The sequence below is a fragment of the Strix uralensis genome, chromosome Z (assembly GCF_047716275.1).
Source record: "Strix uralensis isolate ZFMK-TIS-50842 chromosome Z, bStrUra1, whole genome shotgun sequence".
Taxonomy (NCBI): Eukaryota; Metazoa; Chordata; class Aves; order Strigiformes; family Strigidae; genus Strix; species Strix uralensis.
Window position 1 is genome coordinate 72,835,719 of NC_134012.1, and position 16,472 is coordinate 72,852,190.

The 16,472-nt window shown below is 38.4% G+C and overlaps 1 protein-coding gene across 5 annotated transcripts in view; it reads right to left on the reverse strand.

Moving 5' to 3' along the window:
* The window catches only part of SPIN1 (spindlin 1), a 67,828-nt gene that overhangs the window by 16,615 nt on the left and 34,741 nt on the right, over positions 1-16,472 (reverse strand). For 4 of the 5 annotated variants that reach the window (XM_074855152.1, XM_074855154.1, XM_074855153.1 and 1 more), the window contains exon 2: positions 9,922-10,146. In XM_074855152.1, coding sequence (XP_074711253.1) covers positions 9,922-9,973 — 52 coding nt within the window. In that variant the 5' untranslated portion in view covers positions 9,974-10,146. Of the gene's footprint in view, positions 1-1,499; positions 1,552-9,921; positions 10,147-16,472 lie in introns of all 5 variants that reach the window. The other variant, XM_074855156.1, reaches the window with a different exon arrangement.

The window sequence follows — 16,472 nt, forward strand, 5'->3', positions numbered from 1 at the left end:
GGTTAGTTAACTCATCTCCAAACTAAATTTTCAGCTAAACCAGGAGATACACCCCTAGAATGGTTGACCTGTTTCGGGAAAAGGAGCAAATGAGGTTGGCCTCACCATGGAGGAGGGCTCAAGGTTTAGTACTAAAGACCGGGGGTTCCCTTACAAACTCTGCACTGCAACTGGCAGACTTGCTGTGGGGCTGTGCTAGGCAGCTCCCTGACAGCTGTCAGGGAGGGATGGGGGTCAGGCAAGGGAGATGGTGGTGGGAGAATACTCAAGAACTACAAATCACCATGCTGAAATCTGTCATCTCAGACATGGTGGATAGACCTGAGCCTGTAGGTCAGGACAGTCTCCTGGGTGCTACAGCACAGAGAAGCCTGGTCCATCATGAGCCAGCCATGTGGGTTTTTATAGGGCTCAGGACAAAAGACAGTGAGGTGGCTCACACCATCAACAGGCCACTGTGATAGCCACTGTATAGTGTAATTGCTATATTACAACTGTCTTGCAGTTTCTGTATATTGCTCTGCTAAATCCGAATCCCATGTAATGTCAAATGTCTTCAATTGGTATCAAAATATTGAACACTCCTTGTCTGCAGTATCTAAAAGAACCTGGCCAGAGTGCTGGACTGACACATGTGTAACTGATGTCTTATATGTATGGACAAACATGCACAGAATTTCAACTATGGTCACTTAGACTAACGCCTACAGAGAAATATTTGAGTTTCTCTATAGGTCTAAACAAATCAATTCTTTTAAATTTAATACTATGTGCATATTCCAAGCATAGCTGTGGAATACATATGTTGAAAATTTTCATCATAGCAGTAGTGTCACACAAGAGAGTCAAGTACTAAAAGTACCATTATTCTTTGAAGTCTTCATAAGTATTTTAACCTTTTCATTTTCGTATGAAAAATTCAAGAGGACATAAACAAAGTTACAGAAATGGCAGAATTAAAATAATACTACATCTTATATTTACAACACTCAAACTCTTATCAAATCCTCAGGAACCTGCATTTCCAGTTGTAGTGACATCTGAAATGTTTGGGTTTCAAAAATTAAGCCTCATACGCCAATTACTGCAGAAAAGACCCTATTTGGAATTTCTGACTGTTATAAGACCAAATAATTAAACTGCATGTTTATATGAACTATAAACTGGAAATCAAAAAATTATATTACAAAAAGCTTGATTGGAAACCCAACTTTGGGATTTGACTACAACACTAAACAAGCTTACTGATCATACTGTATATGAGGTGGCTGCGTTTTATGAATACATCATAGGAAACATGTTTTATGAAAAATATGGTGGTGCTTTATTAAAAAACAAAATTCTTACAGAAATATATCTGTTCTTATGAAGTAGAGGAACAGCATTATCAGAACATGAACACACGCACTATATGTTTTATATTACTGGCTGATGAGGGAAAGTAAGATTTGGACTAAATTAGCTCAAGTAGTTAAAAACACTACAGAAATAACACCCACGTATTTTTACAGAATGGTTTGGTTTTCCATCCTCTGCTCAAGGACTCAGAACCTGTGCATAAGAAGGGAGGTTCAAAGCATTAGTCTTCCAACATGAAGAACAGAAGGAAGATTTAATACAGAATCTGCAATAAACACAAAGGAGAAGCTGTGCAAGACCTCTGGGAATGGTTGTTTGCCCTGTTAACTACTTCTCACCTTGGGAACCTTGTATTTTTGATAGGATCCAACTTGTTCATTTATGTAGTGAGCTCTAAACCAAAGCCAAACGAGATGACTAAGCACTGCTCAGCTTCTTATGTCAGTCAGTACCTTAAGATAGCTCCCAGTTCAATACACAAAAATTATGGCATTTGGATGTTTAATAGAAATATAACAAGCTTTCAAAAAGATACAATAGCAAGTATGTGAAGATCTTAGGACAAGCTCACTTTCATACTGACTATAAGCCTACTTGGCAGAATTCACCTTTGTTTTTACACAGTCTGAATTCAGTAATGTCTTAAGGAGATGCAAACTCCTTTTAAAGACATCTCAGGTTACACAGTTTAATTGTGTAGCACTTCACTTGGCTAGACAGTTGCAGAAACTGTAGCAAGAGTTCAACCAACCATGAACATTTCTGTCCCCTACAGCTGCTCTAAATAGGGGGATGGAACAGCACAGAATCCTTACATTTAGCATATTCTAATAACAAGGTAAAAATCAGAATTATCTGATAAATCTGCCTGCCCGGATCTTTCTTGGTCCAGGAGAATTCCTTCAACAATAGTTCCTCCACTGCTACTGGAAAGCTGCAAGAAATCTGTGAGCTACTCATAGGGCCAAAGGTCAATAACGTCCAGAGTTTGAAGTTGTATTGTAGTTGTATCTAACCTGGGGGGGCGGGTGGGGGTGTGTGTGTGTGTGGAAAGGGTGATGCAGAAAGGGGGAAGTGTTCAAGATGTCAACAGTGACACTTTATTATTTATCACTTGGGATAGCATCTTCCTTACTGATAACAGGATATATTTAAATAGTATACCCATAATCCTTGGAATCTTTAGTGACGATTTTGAAATCAATTAAAGAACCCAATTTAAGTAGTTCAGGTACATTTAACAGTAAGACAGCTTGATTTAGCAGTTGCAGTGTTAAGCACACTCACATTCACCCTCCCCCATCACCCCCCCAAATTTCACTGCCTGATCCCCTTTCAGTCACCAAAAATGAAGGATAATGTCCAGGCAAAATGATAGTAACACACTGGAATTGTTTCCAATTGCTTTTTCTCCCACTTTTTATTTATCAAAAGCATCTAAAACAAAGTAACTGCTAAAACAATTACAGATATTATTTATAAAAAAATAGTAATAAACCCCCAAACAACTACAGTTTTTACACTTAGGAAACTAGTTCCACACTCTAAGACCGTACATATACTACATAATGCTGTAATCCTCAAAACTGCATCAATAAGATGTACACACTTCTATCTGTTTAACAGCAGCATGTGAAAGACCATTTCCCTAACAGAAGCTTACACTACAGTCCAGAGAGAGCACAAAAAGACAGTATGTTCCAACAGACACAACCACCCATAGTAAAAACACAAAAAGTATGCTGTCACACAGAGGAATAGCTATACATCCCAAAGCACCTCTGTAACTATCAGCTATTCCTTGCAAAGTATTATCTGACCCATGCCAAGATAAAACATTTGTTTCAAGAAGCTAATGCGAGGTAGTCTTTGAATGGCTGCAAAAACTATTAATTTGAGGTGGGTAAAGCCCGTTATAACCAATTCACAGTTCCCAGTCAAGAGCAACAGAATTAAGCATTTAAGTGTCACGTGGTTTGTGTGTTTTCCAACGCTTGGTTAATTCTGCTTATAACAGATCCTTACAACAGATCCTTAAAGTTCAACAGCAAAACTAGAAGCCACGTTTCTGAATACTTCTACTTTCCTCTAGAAAAAGACAGGTAAAGAAAATAAGACACACTAAAAGAAACGTTCTTTAAGGATGTTAACTTCAAGGGAAGTATACATGTCATTTCAGCTGGGGCGTTAGGAAGAGAGAACAGGGAGAAGGAAGGGAGAAAGCTACTGCCAATGTCTTTATTAATTGTCAGTCACATCAGACAGCACCCTCCATTCAATCCCTGAAAATCAGACAGGCTCTTCAAAACACACCAAAAATATCTTACTTCTCTGAATATCCCCTGTGTTCACAACAATCAGCAAAAGCTGGATGCTTTTCAGTTCCCACAGAAGTGTGAGAACAGCAGTGATCCCGCAGGAGTTTTTTTGTATATTTCATAATTACTTTCAGGGACCTAAGAAATACTTTGACATACTTACTCACACCTAGTATTGGCCAACCTCAACTTAAAGGAGTTTGGGGAAGGAAGGGAGTACTTTGAAGTAGACCAGAAGTACAGAGATAAAATGAAATCTGACTCTGCCAAAAGATTTCACTGCAATCCTAAACAAGTCACATCTAGGACTGGGATCTCTTTTCTTAGTTCACAAAGACAGTACTGAAACAATTTACGCTTGCTTTTAAACAGGGAAAAAAACTACAGAAGCTTGTATATGATGTAATGTCTCCTTGTTCTTTCCTTTACTAAGGTATTATGTTTTCAAACTATCCAGTAAAGGATGACCATGATGCAGTTTGGTGGGATTCTGTACCTCTGGGAGATAACTGCTAGAAGGACTCCAGGGGACCATGCCTTTCACTTATACAGCATTAAATAGGGGATCCTTAGACTAAAAAAAGGCCAGAAATAAGTGTAAACACAAGGGTAATCACAATTTATTTTACAATCAGTTATACTAGATAAGTTAATTTAAAAAAAGATAATCTGTATTACCCTATATTGGAGACAGCCATACACTAATTAGAAAGATGGGCACACTGCCATGCATAGGAGCAGCTGGCTGATCTGTTCGAACTGTATCCTGGAAAGTGACTCTATACTTTGACAAACTCGTAAAGGCTGTAGACATGTACTCTACTGTTGTGAAAAAATAACAAGTCTAGCTTTTCTTTGTTTCTCCATCTTCAATCCTACCCTTTATTTTTCCGGATGGAACTATGAAGTATGTTTTCCACTAGAGATAGATTTCACAAGCCTAGATATTTTAATCAAATGTACCTCTTCCTTTACACCCATTTTACAACAAATAAAATCATTTCTTTTGTAGGCAGGCAAACCAGACAGATGAAAACTGGCTTTTTCAAAGAAGCCACCACACCTGTAATGTCACTGATCGATAAGTCTCTACAACAGGATCAAATCAAAGGCAGTTGCAAAAAGCTTCATTAATGCATTAAATTTGGCCCTATATGAATACATGACACAACCACTAGTTTATCTATACCTCCAGAGAGTTTTCTGTAGGCCATACATGACCCAAGTCTCCTAGAATCCCACGATTTTATGATTTTACATGATTAACCGATCAAATATAAAGTTAGTAAACTATTTCCATGCCTTCACCTTATCTTTTAATCAACAGGAAGAATGAATAATAGAAAGACTACACTAATGCTATATTATCTACTCCCAGATGATAGCAATTTTATAGGCAAGGCTTTTAAAAACTTGTTTTCGACTTAAAGTATCTAGCTGTTCTGAAACACCATGTGTTCATGTAATTTCTCAGAAGTAGCAACCATCTTTAAAAAAGGAAGGCAATAAATGTTAAAATAAGATCTTTGCATCAATAATGCTGGTAAAGCACAGCAAATCTCATCCAAATGTTACCTGATAATGTACAAGACTTATTACAGATGTTCTAGCAAATCACAGAATCACCTCATTCACCTCTCTCCTCTTCCCCACCTCCTCAGCTCACAGAATTGACCTTCAATGGTCACCAAGTCCAACCCTGCTGCTGGGGGAAGGGACTTTTCACTAGATCAGGTTGTTCAAAGTCCCATCAAACCTGACCTCAAACACTTTCAGGGACAGGGCATCCACAACTTCTCTGGTCAACCTGTTCCAGTGTCTCACCAGCTTCATTGTATAAAAGTCTGTCCTTATACTCAACCTACATCTACTTTCTTTCTGTTTAAAATCATTACCCCTTGTCTTGTCACTACAGGCCTTGGTAAAAAGCCTCTGTGCTAGTTTTGGCTGGGATAGTGTTGATTTTCTTTGCAGTAGTTAATATGGGACTATGTTTTGGATTTGTGCTGAGAAGTGTTGATAACACAGGGATGTTTTAGTTACTGCTGATTAGTGCTTACACAGCATCAAGGCCTCTTCTGCTCCTCATACTGCCCCAGCAGCAAGTAGGTTGGAGGTGCACAAAAGACTGGGGATGGGGACACAGCTGACCCCAACTGGCCCAAGGGACATTCCATACCACAGGACATCATGCTTAGCATATAAGGAAGTGGGGAGATGTTCAGAGTGATGGCATTTGTCTTCCCAAGTAACTGTTACATGTGATAGAGCCCTGTGTTCCTGGAGTTGGCTGAACCCAACTGCTGACGGGAAGGAGTGAGCAAATTCCTTGTTTTACTTTGCTTGCATGCGTGGCTTTTGCTTTACTTACTAAACTGTCTCTATCTCAACTCATGAGTTTTCTCACTTTTACTCTTCTGCTTCCCTCCCCCATCCCACCAGGGAGGGGACTGAGCAAGTGGTTGTGTGGTGCTTAGTTGCCAGCTGGGGTTAAATCACAACAGCCTCTCTCCATCTTTCTTATAAGTCCCCTTTATAAACTGAAAGGCTGCATTAATGCCTACCCAGACCCTCCTCTTCTCCAGGACAAATCATCCCAACTCTCTCAGTCTGTCTTCATAAGGGAGGTGCTCCAGCCCTCAGATCATCTTCACGGCCCTCCTCTGGACTCAGTTCAGCAGATCCATGTCCTTCTTATGTTGGGGGCCCCAGAGCTGCACACAGTACTCCAGGTGGAGTCTCATGACAGCAGAGCAGGGGAGAAGAATCACCTCCCTCGACCTGCTGGCCACACTTCTTTTTATGCAGCCCAGGATACAACCAGCCAAATACTGGGTTATGAGTGCACATTGCTGGCTCATGTCCTATTGTTCATCCACCAGTACCCCCAAGTCCTTCTCTGCAGGGCTGCTCTCCATCCATTCATCTCCTGTCTGTACTGATATTGGTGATTGCCCCAAGTCAGGTGAAGGACCCTGCACTTGGCCTTGTTGAACTTCATGTGATTCACATGGGCCCACTTGTCAAGCCCGCCAAGGTCCCTTTAGATGACAGACATCCTTTTCCTCTAGTGAATCAACTGCACCTCTCAGCTGGGTCTCAACATGCATACTTGCTGAGGGTGCACTCAATCCCACTGTCTATGTCACTGATGCAGTTACTAACCACACACCTGCAAGTGACACCACTGGTTACTGTTTTCCAGTTGGATATTGAGCTTTTGACTGTAACTCATTAGATGCAGCCATCCAGCCAATCCATCAAACCTGTATCTCTCCGATTATGTAGATAACAAATGTCATACTTACACCCACTGTTATTGTTGTTACTAATTGTTTAAAGTAACCGTCAAGTTTAGTAATCACTTAACTAGGGTAAATTCTTAACATTCCAAATAACAAAAAAAATCAACTTAAAACCAAACCCAACCTAAAACATCACCATGACCATTTTAAAAGGCTGTAAAAGGTCACAAGGATCACTGACACATAGTTAATCCTAATGCACAGAACACTGTCACAACTGCAGGACTAAAAAGGTTTATTTGCTAGGAAAAAATAACAACATAAAACTGAAGAAGAGAATCTCTCCACCTGTTTGTAACCACATTCTCTTTCTAAAAAGAAGAGGGAGAGTTGCCACCTAAACCACTCTGACACTTAACCTGGTTGCACTTTTGATAGCTTTCTCTCCTAGAGACACTTTTTAAAAAAGAAAAAAGCCCCGAACAACTAACTTGCTATAATCTCAACTTGTATCACATTGCAAGGCCTCTCTTCCAGCCATCAAAATCGTCATTTTATACTCTGATGAACTCAATTACTCATTTGCTGTTCTTTTCAAAGGAATAATTTGACCACTATCAGAGAAAATATTGCTGTGATAAACAAATATTCTGTCTTTCTTGTTCAGTAGTAGTTTTCCCATGCCCAGTTTTCATTGCAGAGTGGGCTATGTAGTCTCCTAATGACAGCTGCCTGTTGTACTCTTTCGTAATGCATATCCATGATCAAGAAATAAACAGCTGATAATTTCATATCCCCCTCCTTTGCTTCTCCCCACTCCCATTCTACACCCCTCCCCTCAAGCAGTGAAAGGTTATCTAGTGTCAGCCCATCAAATCAGAAGGAGCAACAACAGCAAGGTCAGAACCTATCTTCCTCAAGAATATAATAGCCAGAGGCTGAAAACCAACAACACCCAAGCCTAGGCCACAACTATGCCACAAGTTGAGGCAGACCAAATGTGTATGACTCCCGGCTGTATTTCAATGACAGTGATTCTACATAAATCAAATGAATGTGATTTAAGGACTTCTCAGTTATGATCAAAAAACTTCACAAAAAAAGAGATAAAGACAAATTGTAACTGTTATACAGTGATACTAAAAAGCAAAAAGGGCACCTAAATAAATCTGTGGGTCAATTTGAACAACAATTTGGTATGGTGCCAGTTATAGGACAAACTATAATGAACAAATACTAGAAAACGTGACTCTTCAAAATAAGTCTATGAATTATCTTTTTTTTTTTTTTTAAAAAAAAAAGAGACAAAAGACCAATAGGAAGCAAAGTTTTCTTCTCAACGTATTTAAGTAAAATGTCCTAGCGTAACTTTTTTGGCTATTAGAAAAAAAAATCCAGCCACAGAATCACCCTCATAACATTTCAAATCTGTGCTGTAGTTTTTGTTGTTCATTGCATGTCACACTGAAGCCGTCAGATAGAACTTTTCTAACAGTTGCTTTAAACACCTAGTGTCTGAATTTCCATGCCCAGTTAATGCTTAGAAGTCAACAAAACTGAAATCAAATACCAGGTCAAAGCCTACTAGACCTTATTCTCTTACCAATACAATTCTATTTCACTCCCACTAGTATTCTGCTAGTGTCAAGAAGGATGACTCATCAGTTGATGGAATGAAAATTCACTGAACCAAGTGTTTAAGACTTTGCACTGGATCTCTCCTTTGAAACCATTTATTAAAAAGATTTGTTGAAGTTACCTTCAAAAATCAGTAGATATTTCAAATGAGTGACAGCAAATTAACATTAATGTAAGCTAATCACAGGTAAACAGTTGTGAAAGTTTCAAAGGGTTTCAGAGAAATTTTCCAGTTTCAGTTACTTCAGTTCTCAATGAAATGGATGAGTATTTGAAAGCACCAGAATGGACTATTGCTTAGATATTTCAAAGTTAACTGAACTTTCCCAATTATACATGACAGCTGCTTAATTTCTTGAGTCTTTTAGAAAAGCACCAATTCACAATGGTTGGTGATATGCTGCACAATGGGTCTACAAAGTCTTTCCCTGCACAGGTCATGGACTACTGACTTTTGTTTTTGTGTAAGTTCAATTAAAAAGCAAATAATTGAACAGAAGAATGAACATTCATCTGTAACCTTTTCATTCTCAAACTGCTGGTCTGTAGAACTCCCAACCTGCAAATAATAATTTGTAGTCCCTGTCCCACACTAGCTGAGGCAGAATGCACAGCTGAAGCAGAGTCTAGCTTAATTTATACAGGACCAGGTATCAATCTATAGAACAATTCTCACTGGTCACTTGATGCTTTTTTTGCATCATTGCTAAATTCCTTACTACAGAGTGCACAAGACTGACTGAGATTAATAAGTCTTTCAAGCTGCAAAACTTTGAATAATCCTAACTAGTCATAAGAGGATGAACGCTTCATCATATTTTGCATTTCTCTGAATAAAAAATTGCTTTAAAATACTTTGACTAACCTATTTTAGACAGCATACACAATAGCAACAGTATTAGCACTTTTGTAGTGTTTTCAAGAGATTCCTTCACAATTACTGGCTGATCAGCTTCCATAAAACCATGAAGTTTTACTCCAAATTATTCATATGCTGAATAAATTTCTGTTTATGTTCCAGCACTTCTGAGATGAACAAGAGCAATTCTTCCCTTAATACGTCAACATAATCCTACAATACTGATTTTGTTCCTTTTCAGAATTTTACGTAACCTACAGTTCTAATAAAACTTCAGTATTATAGACTGTATTAAACACTTCTTATATATACACATCTGTACAACTAATTTAATGTATGCCTTTTCAATTCATCAGCTTCTGTAACAAAAGTAAATATTCTTTTAAGACAGGAATAATGACATGTTCATAAAACCATTAATATATATATAAAAAACCCTTACAAAGTAAGAACACTTTTTACCTGCTAAAACCAAAGAAAATCACCCAGAAATACCCCTCACCTGCATCAGCTCTGGACCGCTGACCTGGTGATTTTCCAAATGGGGTCTTCATTCATCTGTGTTTAAGTGAGCAGCAAAGCTGCTGGACTAGGGTGAAAATCCAGTTCTTCCCAACACCCAGAATATCTTCTCACTCTTGGAATAAGACAGCTACTTATTATCCACCATTCAATCATGAATTATTCCTTCCTCAAATGTAGAAGATGCACTTTCAGTTACAGTACTCTGAAAAACAGAACAGGTAAAGTGTAAGTAGTTTGATTTGAGACTTGGTTAAGATAAAAATATTTTGTTTCACTTTAATGGTTGTTTCCATACTCAACAGGAAGCTCCTTCATATTCTGTTACTCTGAAAACATTCAGCAAACAGAGGGCAAAGAGGCAAGATCTTACACAGCAAAACAAACATTAGGGCTGCTACTCTTCCCTCACATTCACAGGCAAGTTCCGTATCACAGGCAACTACACATGGAAAGGAAAGCTTCTTAAAAACCACTGATCTTAGTACAGGGAAGAATGAGTACTGTCTTAGAAGAAACTATACTGCCTTCTGTGACGGTCCAATGAAACCACAGCTAATGTCTCAAACATCCAACAAAGAACTTTGGTAAAGGAGATGGTATCCATGGAAACACCAGGGCTGTGCAGGTAAGGGCAGGAAGACACAAGCGAGAGGAGGAGGTCCTGCGGAGGTGGGACCACACTTTTCTGAGGGTGAACTTCCCTGTCTTGAGCAACTGCCTGAGGAGCCAATAGAGAAGCCCTTTTCACAATGCATGTGCTAAGAAAGGTCATACCTGCAGGGAGGGGGGAGTAATCCCCAACAACCCCCAAGCCCACCGATCCATTTCCAGAAGATTTTGAAGGTACAAACTATGCATGTACCAAAGCAAGGAGAATTTGAGAAGCACAGACTGCACATGATGCCTAATCAGCCAAATAAGTCCAAGTGCCCACCCAGAGGAGGAGCAAGGAATTAAAAAAGGACATGAGCCAAAGCCCTGGCCAGCTCCCCAGCTGGACCCCTAAGCTGGTTGGACCAACGCTGGAACCAGGACTGGGGAAATCTTTCTTTCTCCCCCTCTGCTTCTCTTGCGGTCTTTTTCTCCCCTTTTTCTCTCATTCTCTATCCCTGTATCCCCGCATATAAGGCAAGGCTTGTCAGGGCATATCTGCTGCTTGTCAGCGTATGTTGTAAGTTTTGTGGTTTGTCGGTGTATGTTACGAGGTTTACCGCTTGTTGCAGAGGGTTGCAAGGCTTACTGACAATGTTTCATGCCAACATCTGTTGTGAGCAAATAAAAATTGAGTTTTGTGAATTGAAGAATCCCTGGTGTTGTTTCACCTTAATCCTGATCTGGGAATTGGCGAATCTGAGTTGTCATCCAAGCAATTGAGACATGACCTCTTCACTAAAGCACAAATCTACTATTTCCTTTTATTAGAAACAAAACACTGTCACACCCACGTAGCAGCAAAACTTTGTTTCATAAAAGTTAAATGTTGAAAAAAATGCAGCACAAAAGGTACGAAAAACACTGATGCCACTGCAACGACTGCTCAAGCCACCAATTTGTTAAGTCATCAGTTCACAGAAGATCTGCAGAATTTTTTGGGAATTCTCAAAACCTGAACTTATGAGATTTCTAAAACATTTAGTCACCACATTCCTCTAGATGAGGGAGGTAAGTGGCAACTTTACTCTTCAGGATTTAATTACAGAAACTTGTGATCATCTGAAAATTTGAAGAAGTACAAGTTAACTTATTTCAGACTGACATTTTTGGACAGGAAACATTTATCCAGACTAATCCATTACGTCAGTGCTGCACACAGTTAAGACAAGTGAGATCAGATCATCCTTTTGGCCTCATTTCCTTCAGAAATGTCATTGCTGCAATCACCTTCTCTGTAATCTGTTAATAAGCGCTGGTCTTCCCTCTTTTACTTCAGTTTTGGAACCTGCCCTCAATTTTCATGCAAGGGTTAAAAACAGAGGAATGCCCTTAACTAGTGTCCCATCTGAGGGAAAGAAGCACCTTAGGCTCCTGCCTTACTGAATAAGGGAACATACAAGGACAGGCCTTAAGGTACGGTTAAAACTGTTAGCAGAAAAATGCATTTACATCTAACAAGCTTGTCAATTCTTCCATGAATCATACCCATTAACTTCTAGGAACATTAAAGCAACATAGAAGAATAGACCTAGGAAAAAACAGCAATAGGAGACAAGCATTCCGTAATTCGCAGTTTTTAGAAAGATCAGTACTATGTTTGGAAGGCTAACTTAAGACATTTGCAATCAAGAATTTCTAAGAAGTTGTGAAATTAAAGTTAAAAATTAATTTACAGGAACTTAATATTTTTTCTACGTTTCACCTCTTCCTGAAATCTACCAGTGTATACACAACAATGCTGAACAATACCAGGGCAATAATAGCCAACTTTTAAAAAACACTTGAAGATACAATAGGAAATATTGGGCTTTATAACCAGCCAGCAATTACGCCTCCCAGTGGGATAGGCAGGAGAACTGGGAAAAAAGTAAAACTGACAGGTTGAGATAAGAACAGTTTAAAACTAAAATAGAATAAAACAGAGTAACAACAACAATAATTGTAATGAAAAGGGACATAATAAAAGAGATAATAAAACCCAAGAAAAGAGAAGTGATGCACAATGCAATTGCTCACCACTCACTGACCAATGCCTGAGCAGCAATTTGCCCCTCCTGGCCAACTGGCCCAGTTTCTATACTGAGCATGATGTGCTATGGTATGGACTATTTCTTTAGTTAGTTCAAGCCATCTGTCCTGGCCATGCTCCCTCCCAGCTTCTTGTGTACCTCCTCACTGGTAGAGCATTCGAAACTGAAAACTCCTTAAGGTAAGTGCTGCTTAGCAACAACTAAACCATCAGTGTGTTATCAACATTATTCTCATGCTAATCCAAAACACAGCACTGTATCAGCTAGGAAGAAAATTATCACAGCCGAAACAAGGACAGAAAACAATTAGCTTAACTACTTTACTAGAACACAGCATAAGGATTGTTTTTTCTACTAAACTCAAAAATATTTTACTACGGGTTAAAACACATTAGTACAGAAGCATCACTGATTATGAAACAAACTCTGAATTCAGAGCACTGCTGTGATATACTACCATATTCAGTCTCACAGGCACTGCATAAGCATACAAGAGAGATCCACTTTTTTCCCCCAGGAGAGCTATTACTTGAGAATAAACTGTAATCTAGTATTATATTATTCTACTAAAAAAAATCCCAAACCAACCAAACAAAAAGCACCCAACCCCCTCAAACATAAACCAAACAACCCCCCCAACCCACAAACTGTGAAAATCGTTCAGATTTAGAAACTAACATACTTTTTCAGCAAGCCACTGACCTGTTATTTAAGAAGCTGTAAATATTTCCTAACACCTGGATGTATTATATACTTCTCCCCCCCCAAGATTTCCAATTCATGGCAAAAATATAAAGCACTATATAGATATTTTAATTTCACTGGTTGTTAAGTAGTTATGTTTACAAAAATAACTAAAACACCAGAAAAGTTATGGGTTTCTACCAGTGAACTTTTTTTTTTTATGGTATGTCGCCAATCATTACTATGCCCCAAATTTGAAGTCATACCTCTAAAAAGGAAAATTACTTCCTAATCCTTTTAAAATCACAATTCATTTGCTAGCACTTAATGAAGTGTTTCCCTGTGCTCTCTGAACCTAAGGACACAAGGCTACTGAAATAAAAACCTGATTCAACAGTTTAAATTGATTTTCTAGAAACTAAGCCAGTAACTGTTACTAATTCAAAACCTCAGAGATTTTTTGCTGAAAGCAAATGAAACTTGAGTTTTCTTAAAATTAGCATTCTGAATTCAATTTGCATTTCAGTTGTACACTGACAGTTCTCAAGATATTAATAAGGAGGGATAAAACCTGATTTTTTGAAAATAAATGTATATACTTTAAAAAGTCTTGATTTTTAAAGCATATGTAACTAAGTCTCACCTAATTAATTAAAAATAAACCAAACCCCATAAAACAAATAACCAAGCACTTAATGCCCTCATACAAATATCTTAAACTTTTAATATGGAAAATCATTATGAAAATTAACTCACAAAAGGCAAAATCTTTTATTACAAAGTTTTATTACAAGTCTGTAAGAATGTCATGTTCCACATAAAAGTAAAAAACACAAAACCAAAACATGCTTCTGATCTACTCAGTAGGTAAGCTATACTGTTAAGGAAGAGTAGAAGGTCCTTGTTTGGATGCATCTAAGATGACTTATGAAACAATTGACTTTTTAGGGTAATTCTGTTGATAGCAGCAGATATGGGAAAAACACCAGAAGTACTTTTATTGGATCCAAACTGACATATCCAAAACAAGTTATACTAGCCTTCACAGACTGCCAGTAACTTTCAGAAGAGAGCTGCCACTGCCTACCTGTTAGGCACCAGTTTCCCTAAAGCACAGGTCACCAGCAGCATGCAGCTGCGCGTTAAAGACAAGCATTCTCTTAACTGCAACTGCTCACCAGCCCAGGTGTTTTGATCCTTTGTTTTTACAAACCTTCCTAGATCACAGCACACTTACTTAAAAAAAGAAGAGGGAATTAGATGACTGCTTTGTCTCACCATGCTCTAATTATTGTACAGTGTTTCACAGAAGGTTAAATGTTAGACTAAGAACTCAAGCCCTACGAGTTGTCAATCATATCAGTTTTAGTAAGAATAGTACAATCATACTATCAGGGTAGGGAGGAAGATTTTAAGACAAATAAAGCTGTGATAAGAAAATTACTATTTTTGCAGTAAAGGCAAAAGGAGGAAAAACCAGCATTTACATAAGACTGCAACTTTCACTGTGAACCAGCTTAACCTCCTCTATAAACTTGGTTAGAAACATTAATATGTTTTTATATGAGCTTTGAACTCCATGAAAATAAATGTAACCACCTAAAATAATTCTCTGGCTTAACTTTCAGTTAACATTCATGCTTGTTTTTCTACCAAATTACACGCATTTCACTGCAGCACAGAGCACGATGTTGTCTACTGCATTCTAGTGAAAGCTTCATGACTCTACTATCCATGGAAGAGGGACATCAGTAGCACAAAAACATAGTTGCGATAATTAATGCTAACGTCACCAAAACCACAAAGGTAAGTGCTTCACTCCTAAATAGTATATCTATCTTTTACCATCATGAACACAGAAGGAAACAGTACCAGAACAGCTCTGACACCAGCTGGTGGACTCCCAACATTTGTACTTTAGTATCTACATCACTTCTCATGCATGCAACTCCCATGCTGGAAGTTTGCACTTGTTCAGTGGAGGACGAGTGCATCACAACGCATTACAAGACCATTCTGTGGAAGGAGTCATTCTGAAATAAAATGCATCAGCTGAAGAGATTCCTTGGTAAGCAGTATTTCGATTTCTGTAAATCAGCTCAGAATTGCTGGTACATCTTTCAGTTAAAGTAGTACTATGCTTTCAGCACTAACAAGTTGGATGAAACATGTATGTTTAGACTCCCTAATTCTTACCATATGAACAGAGAGAACCATCCTATGCAAGTGTTCGGCATCCCCTTCCCAAAGGCAATCTTAATGTTAAAATAGCTGCTAAATAACAGGGACAATAAAAAAATATATGCCCAGTTTTAGTTTGTGTTACCTTTTTTTTTCCCATCCCTAAAAAAGCCCAGACACTTCCCTGTGGTTTAAGAATTCAGCCCTCAAATTCCAAATTTGTTTTGAAGTATCCCACACAACCAGCATATTGGTTATTAGCTTTTTTTATCCTGTCACTAGGATTTCGTGTGGGTAGTAACATCTGATGTTCGAGAAGGAAGAACATAAAAGTGATTTACAGCTGACAACCATGAAGAGCAATGTTTCAACTACGGATTTATGAGCTGAAAGACACCACATCAAGTACTACTATCCTTCCCCTACTGATAGCCTCTGCAGTTTTTCCTCTACTGATAGATGTATTATTTGTCTACAGTTGTAGAGAAACAAGCATCACTGGCATGTAGCTGTTGTGTGCATATACACAAACATACACACACAAATGCAAATGTATTTGGTTGGACAGGGCTTTGAGCAACCTGATGTGGTGAAAGATGTCCCTGCCCATGGCAGGGGGGTTGGACTAGATGATCTTTAAAGGTTCCTTCCAATACAAACCACTCTGTGATTCTATGGTAGATATAAAAACATATACAAAATTTTAAGTTATCTTCACACTACAACGCTACAGTGATGCAACTGCAGATTATTCAGCAGAAGATTGAAAGAATCTGAAATCTGTGCAAACTATCTCTTGTTGGTAGGGTGTCTATTCAAGTGACTTTTGTTGACAATGGGACTGCAAATACTGTACAGTTTCTGCTAAAGAGAAAGCAGTGCATGTGTACACTCAAATTCGAGGGATCAGACTGATACTTTATGATGATTCTGGAATGGAATAAAAATGTTTTTAACCTTTCAGCGAACTCCTGTATTT